Raw genomic sequence first — 13,232 nt, 5'->3', positions numbered from 1 at the left:
GTCGGAGGAGGGTACCTCACAGAGGAAGGTCAGGGCAGAAAAGAAGGTCAGCATTTAGCTAATGCTTGACTGATGAGCAGCAAGTGATCAATAAAGACAGCGAAGGAAGAGGAAGAGCTTGTGACAAGCCTGGAGGTCTGAGGGGCTGCAGGTGGTTGAGTGGTGGGAGAGACGGGGCCGGGAGAAGAGGCTGGGGCACTTGGAGGATGATGTTGAATAGCGGCTGTAGTCTGTAGAGCAGCCTTTCCCAAACTTGGCCAGTCACTGCAGCCATTGAGGGCACTTCTTAAAACTAAGAAGTCTAGGGCCCCACCACAAACCTACCCAAACAGGATCCATATTTTAAAGAACCTCCCCACGAGATTCTGGGATACGCTGCTGAAGACGGCGGCACTAACTCAAGTTGGAAGGATAGAAAGAGCGAGGTTTTGTGACAGCTTCTTGGTAGAAGGTGAAACAGAGGAGAGAAAGAAAATGAGATCATTTTTATGAGTGAGATAGTGGGTTGGAGAGCCCAGCTCAGGCCTGGTCATGAGGTGGCCCAGTAACGGCTTCCCATGTCCTTACCTCCGTAGCTTGAATGTGGACTTTGGGCTTCTTCTAGAATCTAAGCCTGGATTTTAGCTCTCAAAGGAAAACTACCCCCGCTTCAGACAAATAGCAGCCTACTGCTTCAGGAATGACTAAACCTTAGCAAAATCTGATGATGGTATCTTGAGTAGACTTTTATGATAAGCACCCTTTGTTGCTGTTTCTGGCCCTTAGAGGAGTTATTTTTTCTGTTTGTGAAAGAATTTTTTCATTGACCCCATGAAAGACTGATTTGTGAACATGACATTTTTTTAAAATATTGACTGATTGATTGATTGATTTGGTTATACCGGGTCTTAGTTGCGGCAGGCAGGCTCACATTTTAAACTCTTGTTTTCTCACTTTTATGAATTTGGATACAGTTCTCCAATCCCTCTGGAAATGATGATGGAAGGAATTGAATTTGTAGAAAAAGTCCAACTACACGATGCATTTTCACTGGATATGGGGCAGTTAGATAAAAGCATCCCTCCACTCATTCATTGAATAAATAAATCATGGGGTTAGAAGTTAAATAGTAAATAATAGAAAAAGGAAAAGACTAAGAGGAGCTGACAAGGTAAAAATTAAAAAAATAAAAAGACCTATTTTCAGGCAAAATGATGAAAGATTGTTGCCTGCCATTCTGTCCTCTTTATATTTACTGGTCATATTTGCTAGAATTCTTTATTTGACATTATCTTCACTGCTCCATAAGTTTTTGGACTGGCACAGGGTCAAAGATGAAATGCTATACCTTTTCCCTGAAAATCACTTCTTTAGCTCAAGTCGAAGTTTAAATGTGCATTGAATAGATCTCATCCCTGGGTCTGAGCAGTTACTGTTACTGATCTGCTTATAGGTAGTATGTTGTAGGCTGCTGAATTCAGAGGTAATTTGTTACATAGCAATAGATAACTGGCCAGTTTTGTGTTTGGGCTTGGTCGGAGTGGGGGAGTTTGTCGTCTTCCTTGTATATAACATGATGGATTTAGCCTTGTGGTTTCACCTATGGCATAGCCAATGCTTAAACTCTGTTTCCCTACCCCTCTTCTGCTGGGTCCCTCTTACTGACCTTACAGGACTTACACTGGATAACATTTCTTTCAAGATTCCTTCCCCAAATCTCCACCTGTGGAATAGGGATCTTTTCTATTACCCTGGACTTCTTATGAATACCACTAACAGCTAACTTTTATTGAGCACTTACAATTCTAAACTTTAGGCACAGATTAGCTTTTCTAATCCTCTCAACCACCCAATCATATAGGTGCTGTTATTTGTCCATTCTATAGATAAGAAACTGAGCGAGACAGAGAGGAGTTAAAGAAAGTCTTCCAGGTTACTCAGCTGGGAAGTGTTTATTTCCTGTGCCCCTCTAGACTGTGAACTCCACGAATAAGGCACAGTGGCCAACAGAATGCCGGTCTGACACTTGCTGTGTTTCTTAATCTCCTTCTCTCTCTCTCTCTCTGAATGTAATGAATCATAGGGCCACAGGGACCTCAACAGCAGACTCGTCTCGCTGCGCATGAGTTGCTAAAGTTTACAAATCTAACTCAGAGTTACATTATGTTCTTAAAGTTGTCTATATCAAAGCATTAGCTGAGTGAACAGTGCTGCCTGCTCTAGTTAAGCCTGAGATTACAGAGGCAGAAACCCAATGATTTGTTCTCTCCTTGTTCTCCCAGAACTTCATCTGCCAGGCCCCGCTGGAAGCTAAACCTCCAGAGCAGCAGAGTGCACTGTTCTCTGTGGCTGCCTTTCCCCAGCATGTGTCAGGCCAGAACAGGCCCTGGAACGTGAGTGGGGTGTGTGAGTAGGTGTCTGTGTAGGGTCCACGTATCATTTCAGTACTTATCCCCAGAACACTCATTCTGCATTCTTTATAAATTATGCATGGCTTCCATAAAAGAGAAACACAGAGGAGGAAAAGCTGGAGACAACTCTAGAGATATCTATAGGCTTCTGAACTTCTTACCCGAAGCAGTGTCTGAGAGACCGTCCCCTCAGCAGGCAATCAGGAAGCCTCATTTTCAAAAACTAGCAAACCCAGCTTAGCCAATGTTGTGATTCCAGGAGATCTGGCAGCTTAAGGGAAAAGCAAGGACCAGGTACAACAGGGCTATCAAAAGCTGAGCTTATGAGGACCCCTGCCTGTTCCAAGCCTCTCCTTTCTTAGTTCCACCAGAACCTGGGTTCAAATCCCAGCACCACTGTTTACCAGCTCTGTGACTTTGGCAAGTTATCCAAATTCCCTCTAAGTTCCCTTCTCAGTAGTTTTTCTGGGCCCTGCTGCCCAATGTAAGGGATTCTTCCACCAACAGAAAATACAGAAATCCTCCGTGGACCAGAATGAGTGATGGGAGGCGCCATCTTAAAAGGGCCTTTTTCAGTATCTCAGTTGGGTTGAGGCAGGGTCATTTAATTTACTGCTGTTTGTATGAGACCTGGGTACTTGTTCTTTTTTTTTTTTTAATTTATTTTAATTCATTTATTTTTGGCTGCGTTCGGTCTTCGTTGCTACACACAGGCTTTCTCTAGTTGCGGCAAGTGGGGTCTACTCTTCGTTGCAGTGCACGGCCTTCTCATTGTGGTGGTTTCTCGTGTTGCGGAGCACTGGCTCTAGATGCGCGGGCTCAGTAGTTGTGGCACGTGGGCTCAGTAGTTGTGGCTCGTGGGCTCTAGAGCACAGGCTCAATAGTTGCTGCACACGGGCTTAGTTGCTCTGTGGCATGTGGGATCTTCCCAGACCAGGGCTCGAACCCGTGTCCCCTGCATGGACAGGCGGATTCTTAACCACTGTGCCACCAGGGAAGCCGTAGACCTGTGTACTTGTTCTTTTTTAAGAGGTAATATCCAGCTTCTGATACACAGTGGTTGCTCAAAAAGTGCTTACACAAAAAATGGTATACACTTGCCAATTATGACATAAAACATTTTTATGTCATTGATAAAATCAGAAGAAAACTTGAAGCAATGCAGTAGTTGATTTAATACTCATTGAGTTTCTGATGCTCTTTACAAGCCTGGAAAATTTTTCTTGGTAAATATAAAGTCTTTCCACATATGCACATTTAAGGTACATTTAAGATGAGTTTCCTGAGAACATAAATGCTTAAGAGGAATAAGCAGGAGTTCATGAGGGAGATCTTAATTTGCATATTTCCTGCCTTAAATGCCTGAAGTATCTTGAGTATAATGTTGCTTAAATAAGGCTTTTAGTGTTTAATGTGATAGGACTTAAACATTCTCTTTTTGCTAAGGTCTATAAAACTTTGGCTGTTACCTCTCGTTTTTAGCTACCAAATTTCCTAAGGAAGAACAAATAGGTAGAGGCTTCCATTTGTCTGCTCAAGTCTTTTCTATTATCTGTCAATAAACTTTATTCTTCTTAAAACCTGGGACAATCCACTTGGAAAGGGAGAGACTAGGTGATCCATCCTAAACATGATGCTTTACATAGTGTAGGCCTTCTGCTTGTCAACCTGCTTCTCTCACTGTCTTTTGATCCTCCCAACAGTCTTATTGAAGTGGATAGGATATAATGAGAGACGTCAGAGCTGGAACGCTGGTAAAGCTACATTTTCCTTGATTTTGCACAGTTAGTAGTAGTAAAACCTTGCCGTAACACCATAAGTGAAGTCGAAAATATTTAACCAGGAAAACACAAATTTGCGTTATTTCAAGGTTAATCAAATAACTAGGATACACCTATGCAGTTTACCTTCCTGGGCCTTCTAGGGCTCAAACTATGGAATGCAAACCCACCCTGATCCCAGCTATAATTCAGCACCTGGTCGGGATGATTCCACAGATGGTGGGGGCTTCTTGAAGAGCAAAGGGTCCAGGATTCTCCCAGGTAGTTGAGACCATTTCTTCAGGTTGATCCAGAAAGATTGAGCTGGGAGAATGCTGGGGACATGGAGACCCCACTTCTCAAGACAGGGTGGCTGGCCATTTCCTCACTGGTCCTACCCCTTTCTCAACATCTTTTCATCCCCCACCAGGGAGATAAAATTTGTTTACCCACCCCTGATTGAGAATGGGGGCTGTGTGAAGTATGGAACCTGTTTCCAGAGTGTCATATCCAAACCATGAAGTTTTGCTGTATTTGTAGAGCCAGACATAGAAGTCAGATCTCCTAATTCCTAGAGCAGAGCCCTTTCCCCACTCTGCTGGCACACTTCAGAACTACCATCCCCGCCATTATTATTCCAGGCTGCACACCTCCCTATGTGAGCAGAGTTCTTGCCTAACAACTTCTTCTGAAAGAGAGAGCAGACCCACCCAGAATCAGAAGCCCAGTTCCAAACCCAGTTTCCCAAATCTGGGCTTGTCATTGTGCGGATAACTGAGAAAAATGTGAGAGGGTGGTGTGGGGGAGTGTTGTATCGTTCTTTTAAGTTTTAACATGTTTTTACAGGTTGCTAACTTACTTAACACAGCGCATAAATTCTGCCTGCATCTCACAAACCACTTGCCTGCTCACTATCTCGACTTACCACAGCTTATGATTTTCATCTATTCTATGTGTTTTTCTTGTCTTCTCTAGCAGAATTGAATATATAAGCACACATTATAAGCAGAAAGCCCTACGGAAAAAAATAAGATAAACAGAGAAAACATTTGAGTTACAGTGCCAGGAGGAACAAAAACTAAAAGAGAGTTCCTGCTCAAAACTCCACCTCGGTGGGCTTCCCTGGTGGCGCAGTGGTTGGGAGTCCGCCTGCCGATGCAGAGGACACGGGTTCGTGCCCCGGTCTGGGAGGATCCCACATGCCGCGGAGCGGCTGGGCCCATGAGCCATGGCCACTGGGCCTGCGCTTCCGGAGCCTGTGCTCCGCAGTGGGAGAGGCCACAACAGTGAGGGACCCGTGTGCCCCAAAAAAAAAAAAAAAAAAAAAAAACTCCACCACGGTAATGTGGTGGGTGCTTCTTGCTAAGGGGGAACAAAGTGTCAGTCACTGGAATTGCACGGTGCTCCGAGACTTATTGGAAGCCACCTTTCCATGAGTTTGTTTCTGCTCCTTTGACGGGGATAAATCATAACGAATACAGATGTATCCCAAGAAGCCGTCCTTCCCAACCACCTCGCATCCACTTCCAGCCCCTACTGTGCTGGAAATCACACTTGGGATAAGAATAAGGCTGGGGACCTTGGGATTGACATGTGCAAGGGGGAGGTGATTGAGGAAAGGGGAGTGAAGGAAGCTCACAGAGCCATGGAAAAGAGTGCAAGGCACCATGGGATAACCAGTGCATGTGGAACGTATTTATTATATGACTTACTTTGAGAAGTCAGCATAATAGAAGGGTTTATATCTTGGACCCCTGAATCATAAGAACTATAAGCAAATTGTCCAATTCAGGCCATGTCCTCATTTTCTAGGGTTACCACAGCAAAGTACCACAAACTGGGTGACTTAAAACCAAGGGAATTTACTCTCATAGTTTTGGAAGTTGGAAGTTGGAATTTGGAGATCAAGATGTCAGCAGGATGGTTCTTCCTGAGGGATCTGAGAGAGAATCTGTTCCATGCCTCTTTCCTAGCTTCTCTTCTTCCTCTTCTTATAAGAACCCCTCATCATATTGGACTAGGAACCCTTCCTACTCCAACCTCATCTTCACTTAACTAATTACATCTGCAATGACCCAATTACAAATAAAGTCACATTCTGAGACGTTGATGGTTAGGCCTTTAACCCAACTTTTGTGGGAACACATCCAACTAGTAGCAGTCCAAAACTGAGAAATACAAATTTTATTTTATTTCTTTTGAGTACTCATTCTCTATAGGATAGTAGGGACTATCACACACTCTGAAGTAGGAAGAATGAGTAGATTCCATTATATATTATATACATATAAATAATACAAAGTGTTAACAGTGGTTATCTCATAATAGTTATCTCTTAAGGAGAGGTGATGGGGGACTTTCATTCCCACATTGTATATTACTATGATGTTTGAATTTTTATAAGAAGCATGTACTACTTTGCAATCAGAAAAAACAATAAAGATACACTTTTGAATGGTTAAGGAGAGAGAAATGTGGCTTCTCCTTCCCTCACAGCCTCCATATTCAGAGTCTCTCTAGGAGACAAGGCAAGGATGATCATGGGTGAGAAAGTGAGCAGGGGGCAGGACCATAGGCCATTTGAAAAGTCCTATTCATTGCTACAATTGCTTTGATGTGATTTGTCTTAGGCATTATCTGTCATTTCTTTTTCATTTTAAAATAAGATTGAAGGTGGACTCAAGGCTTTCATGTTCATCCAAAGAGGGCATGTGTTTTCAAGGTTGGGAAACACAGAGAACATGGAGGAGATGACATTATTTCCTGAAATAAACTGCTTCCTGCAACCAGGCACTGAGTTTTCCTGTCAGCCAAGGCAAAAAGGGATCATTGGCTTTCTGAGATTTTATCCAAACTGGGATTCCCAGGTAAAATTCAGGACACCCACTTAAATTTGAATTTAGATACACAACAAATAATTTTTTAAGTATAAGTATGTTCCAAATATTGCCCAGGACATACTAATACTAAAAATTATCCCGTTTAATTTCAATTCAACTTTTTGCATATTCCTGTTTTAAAATTGTGGTAAAATACACATAACATGAAATTTGCCATCTTACCTTTTTTTTTTTTTGCGGTACGCGGGCCTCTCACTGTTGTGGCCTCTCCCGTTGCGGAGCACAGGCTCCGGACGCGCAGGCTCAGCGGCCATGGTTCACGGGCCCAGCCGCTCCGCGGCATGTGGGATCCTCCCAGACCAGGGCACAAACCCGTGTCCCCTGCATCCGCAGGTGGACTGTCAACCACTGCACCACCAGGGAAGCCCCATCTTACCATTTTTAAACGTACTGTTCAGTAGTGTTAAGTATATTCATACTGTTATACAACCAACATCCAGAACTTTTCATCTTGCAAATCTGAAACTCTATACCCATTAAATAGCAACTCCCCGTTTCGACTCCCCCCAGTCCCCGTCAACTACCATTCTACTTAATGTCTCTGTGAATTTGACTACTCTTGATAGCTCATACAAATAGAATCATGCAGTATTTGTCTTTTTGTGACTGGCTGCTTTCACTTAGCATAATTTCCTCAAGGTTCATCCATGTTGTAGCATGTGTCAGAATTTCCATCTTTTTTAAGACTGAGTAGTATTCTGCTGAAAGTATGTACCACATCTTGTTCATAGGAACTCAAATTTAACTGAGCATCTGTATTTTTACTTGCTAAATCTGGCAACCCTATTCTGAACACATTAATCTAGATAAGCCTTTTCTAGGAATTAGACCAGAGGGGAGGAGGAACAATCAGGAGACACAGCTGGCAACATTTTTCTTCTGTGATTTTGCACAAGTCATAGAATGTGGTTCAAAGGAATTCTAATTTTGTCAACACTCTATGTCAGGAGTTCTTGAACAGGAGTCTATGCAAGAGTTGCAGGAGTTCTGTGAACCCCTTGAAGTCATAGGCCATGTTGAGTATATGTGCATCTTCATGAAGAAAGGAACCATAATTAGATTTTTCAAAGGTGTCTGAGGACCCTCCACCCACCCAAGGAGGTCAGGAGGCACCATCCTAATGACTGAAGGCATAGCTTTGAACTCAAGGAAGGCATATTTGCTGGAGGCTTGGGTATTATTACTTTCCAGACAGTCAATTTTCTGATTATCTAGCCTTAGAAATGGAGAAAATCTCAGAAATTAAAAGAGTGGAACGTTTATCTGTCTCTCAGAAGAGGGATGAATAAGAGCTGCCATGCGTTCTACGTTTTTCCCAGGAGCTGAATGGAAGCAAGTTCATGAATAATGCTGATCCTTGTGAATTTTCTGATGATGGTTAACCTTAAGAGGTATAAGCTTTAAATGCAAAGGCCCTTAAAGAAAGAGATTAAGAAAGAGAGTGAGAGAGAGGCACAATGCCTGAGCAATAGATAATCTTACTCCTTATAGAAAACAAGTGATCATTTTGATAATTTCTACTTTATTTTTCCTTTAGAAATCCTTCTTCAATTTACCAACAGCTCTTACCAATGAGCTCGACTGGCCCCAACTCTCTGGCACTACTGGATTTCTGGACTCCACTAGCGGGTATGTGTGTTTGCACACCTTCAAACATTTCAATATGTCTATGTAAGGAAACAACAGGAGATGAGATTTGTCCCCAAGATGTTGAAATGAGAATTATTAGAAATTGCTTCTGGAACATGAGTGACAAACAACAAACCCACCACTGACATAGAGTCTACCGTGTGGTGGGGCTTATGCAAATTAGACTTTACCCCTGCTGGCAAGGAGGGGGTGTTCCTGCTCAGGGGCTCTAGAGTTGACCTCCGATGAAAAATTCTCAAGCACAACACTGAATTTTTCTGCCTCAAGAGACAAAGAAGTTTACTTGCTTATTTACTCTCATATATTAACATTTTAAAAGGCAGCAGGCAGTTCTATTTTTAGTTTTTTAAGGAACCTCCATACTGTTCTCCACAGTGGCTGTATCAATTTACATTCCCACCAACAGTGCATGAGGGTTCCCTTTTCTCCACACCCTCTCCATTTATTGTTTGTAGATTTTTTGATGATGGCCATTCTGGTGTGAGATGATATCGCATTGTAGTGTTGATTTGCATTTCTCTAATGATTAATGATGTTGAGCATTCTTTCATGTGTTTGTTGGCAATCTTCTTTGGAGAAATGTCTATTTAGGTCTTCTGCCCATTTTTGGATTGGGTTGTTTGTTTTTTTGATATTGAGCTGCATGAGCTGTTTAAAAAAAAAAAGGCAACAGGCAAGTCTCAATGGCTTAGAATCATCCTGGTTTTAATGCTCTGGAGTTGAAAGTAGAGAAGATGCATGGCGAGTCTGAGTGAACACAAACCCAGCGTGCTGTGTGGGATTGGGTGTTTTCTTGGGGCCTGGGGACAGCCATTTAGAGTTTGAGCACCCCATTTTTTAATTTAATAGACGACCTCGCATATCCTGAATAACTTATTCTTATCTTTACTCACTCATTTTAAAAATACTTATTAAATACTTACTACCTAATAAGGCACAGATGCCGTAGCTATTTCAAAGATAAATAAGGCTCATCCTGCCTCTGCAGTCAACTATAATCAAGGAGGGCAGATGAGAGAAATGTGCAAACATTGTTAATATGGGTTAAATGTGCCAAAAGACAACTGTCAACACAGAGCTACAGGGGTCAATAATGAAAGAAGAATTCATGGAAATGGTCAACAGCCACCTCCTTTTGGGGTATTTGGCAAGGGGCTCAAACCTGAAAGGATTTAGGAGATGGGGACAATGAAAAAGGTAGAGAAAAGCTAGAAAAGATAACCAAACTTCAGGAAATGGCACTCATATTTATATAGAAATCATAATTTCCCTTATATTCGTGAGTATAAGGGAAAGTAAAAGAAATGTGTCTTCAAGTTTAGGTGTAGATTTTCACATTTAATCATGTAAAGAAAATTAGGTCAGTCCTTGCCATTAAGTGTAACAATACTTACAGTATGATTAATAGAGATAATAGGAAGTAACCTTCATAGGCATTCCCTACATACCAAGCACTGTACTGAGTGTTATTTAGAGGTTTTCTCATTTCATCTCTTTGTGAGGTGGGTGGTATTATTTTCTGCATTTCAAAGTTGAGGAATCTAAGGGCTAAGTTGATAGGCTAAGAAACTTGACCAAGGCCACAGGTGAATAAGAAGTGGTAGGATCCGCGGTCATGGAACCTTGTGAATAATGGAACCAGAGAATAATTTGGTGAACCAAGGCACTCCTAGCTCACAACTTCCGACTTTTATGTGCTGTTTTTATTCTACCTGTGGGAACGTGACCCCCTTTAGCCATTGTCCCTGTGTTTGAGAGTGTAGCTCTAGGATGAGGAAATGACCAAGAACCAAAAATGCCCTCCCCACGTGAAGAGGTGGCATGCATTGTTTCAGACGTTGATCATGTGCCCATTGTCCCTTCCTAGGGCCCCCATACTCCCAGTGGCCTGAGGCCCCTGACAAAGACCAAAGGTGGTCTTTGTCACCTGGAACACGTCCAGAGATAGCCTGCCTAAAGCAGCATTGAGGACAGCAGTCTTGTTTATCTCCCCACTGTCAACATCAAAATTGAGAAAATATTATTTAAGTACCCTCCACGCAATCCAGCTATCTATGTATAAAAGTACTTGGAAATTTCTCTAAATCCAGGCCTTTATGACAAACAAAAAGAATTAGTTATGACTGAGAAATGGACACAGTTTACCATACTTTTAATGGAAGCTTAAATTTACATATGAACCCCACCTTTTGACCTAAAGCCTCATGAAGTTGCCATTGAAGAAATACTAGTCTGATGTTTAAAATTAATTGTTAAATAGTTTAAACCTTCACTGGAGACACTCAAAGAATGAAAGGGGAATCCATTCCCGTGTGCAGCTAAAATGATGAAAACTTGTTTCCTCATCTTTTTCCACTTACAGCTCATACCCACCAATAGTTGCCCCACATGTCCTAAATGTAATTTTCCTAAAACCTCTACCCAAACTTAGCGCCTGCTCCCAAGCAGACTCTGTTCAGTTGTTTTCAGTTTTTGTTGGGCGGTGGGAGCGGGAGCCAGTGTCCCTCTTTCTTTTCTGCCTCTATTCTGTCCTCAGACAAGGGGGTTCCTCCGTTATCAATGTGAAATCCTGCTAGCTCGCCAATCCTATTGCAGTTGCCAGCCATCATCCTATGAGAGCCCAGCAGGCAGATAGATCTTCCTTAGGAGAGAGGCAGCGGGGGAAAAGGGAGAGGAAAAGTTGTAAGTCATCAGACACAAATGGTTTATAATTCTTATGAAGGCTATGCAGAGGAAAAGTTTTAAGTCATCAGACACAAATGATTTATAATTCTTATGAGGGCTTTGCAGAGGAAAAGTTGTAAGTCATCAGACACAAATGGTTTATAATTCTTATGAGGGCTATGCAGAGAGATTCTGACCACATGGCACGAAGGAGGGAACCGTCTAGGTGCAGCTTATGTGAAAATCGTCTCTATCGTGAGCTAGTCTGTGCTGACATAACACCTTCTTGTATTAGGCTCTGTACTGCTATTTACAAAACAGTCTGCTCATGCAACTTGCTCAGTGTTGACTCTAAGCATTATCCTTACCAGCTGTATTTCTAAGGAGATGCGCACCTCAGCTGGTTGGCCACCTGCCCTGCAGGGGTTTTTTCTCTATGCTTTTGTGGCCCAATTTTTCTAGTTATCTCTCTCTTAGTGCTCTTTTGCCACCTGTTTCTGTGTACTGTGCCTGTGTTCTCTGCCGTTTAGCTGGAATGGAGAAGAATATATTTAACTCCCTTTGATAAAAAGGGAAATTATCTGTCTGGAATCAGAGTTGCAATGGATCCCCCATTAAGCAAAAACACAGCAGCATGACAGTCCCTGTGTGTCACCATCCGGTATGTCCCTTGTAGCAGTAGCTCCTATTAAACTCTCATATACTCTCATGTAAATTATACCTGCAGGTAACCTGTGCTAGTCCAGTCTTCTTAAAAGAACGAAGAGTTATCAAGTGTGTAACAATTACTAAAGAGAGATCGGCATAGGATGGGGGTCCTCTTCTGGTGGAGTCAGGAGAATAAATAGAACACTGACCTAGAGGCAGTGTTTGTGAGAGATGTGGCAGCTGCCATAGGCATTTTGAGCAAATGTCCTTTTAAGTCCAAATGCTTATCAACGTGGGGTAGAATTTATGGATTTCTCTATTCAACTGGATCTCTAGAAAGTGCCTCCTATTATCTGTGATCAGCCTCATGCTTTGTGTATTAACAATGTTCTTTGGAAATGTACCTTTGAAAGCAAAAGTTTGGAAGAGAAGATGGTTGCTTTCCTTTCTTCTTCCATTATGCCCTCCACCCCCTCAAAATTTAGTATCTCCTGTATGAGATGAATATAACTCTAATTGAAATTACATGCATGTATTAAAAGACAAACATAACCGCTTAGTTTTACAAATCTTTACATCCTTCAGTTGAGTCAACATTAATGAAATCTGTTCTCTTGACTCCCAGGCTTCAGAAAATTCAAAAAGTTATATCCCTTAAAACCATGTGTTTTCTGAAAGAAATTGAGTAGTTCAAAGGCGAAAGCAAAAAGCCCTCTGTGAGGTTGGCAGCTTGGGGGCTGGGACCCTGACAATAAGGAGAACTCTAACAGTAAGTGAGAAGAAAAAAGTATTTTTTAAAGATTAAAAATAGTTATTTGTGTTCAGATCACTTTCAAAAGCAATTAATGTAACAGGAAAATCCTATTTAGGTTAAAGAAGCCAAGGCCCAGTAACCCATGTAGAAGGATAAAAAACAATATCAAAATTTCAGGAAGGAAGAACTTCTTGCTTAAAAGCAATACATAAATAGATAAGGGAGATTAAGAGGTACAGACTTCCAGCTGCAAAATAAATGAGTCTCAGGAATGAAGTGTACAGTGTGGGAAATATAGTCAATAACTATGTAATATCTTTGTATGGCGATAGATGGTAACTAGACTTATCATGGTGATCATTTTGAAATGCATAAAAATATCGAATCACTATGTTGTGTATCAGGAACCAACAGAGTGTTATAGGTCAATTATACTTCAAAAACAAACAAACAAACTCATAGAAAA

At 41.8% G+C, this 13,232-nt stretch overlaps 1 protein-coding gene across 1 annotated transcript in view; it reads left to right on the top strand.

The window, feature by feature from the left end:
- The window catches only part of AOAH (acyloxyacyl hydrolase), a 170,450-nt gene that overhangs the window by 89,227 nt on the left and 67,991 nt on the right, over positions 1-13,232 (top strand). Inside the window, exon 12 of the mRNA XM_079930918.1 lies at positions 8,588-8,679. Within this exon, the coding sequence (XP_079787044.1) occupies positions 8,588-8,679 (92 nt within the window). The remainder of the gene's footprint in view (positions 1-8,587; positions 8,680-13,232) is intronic.

This window comes from Stenella coeruleoalba, assembly GCF_951394435.1.
Source record: "Stenella coeruleoalba genome assembly, chromosome: 9".
Lineage (NCBI taxonomy): Eukaryota > Metazoa > Chordata > Mammalia > Artiodactyla > Delphinidae > Stenella > Stenella coeruleoalba.
This window is presented reverse-complemented; position numbering and strand designations above follow the sequence as displayed.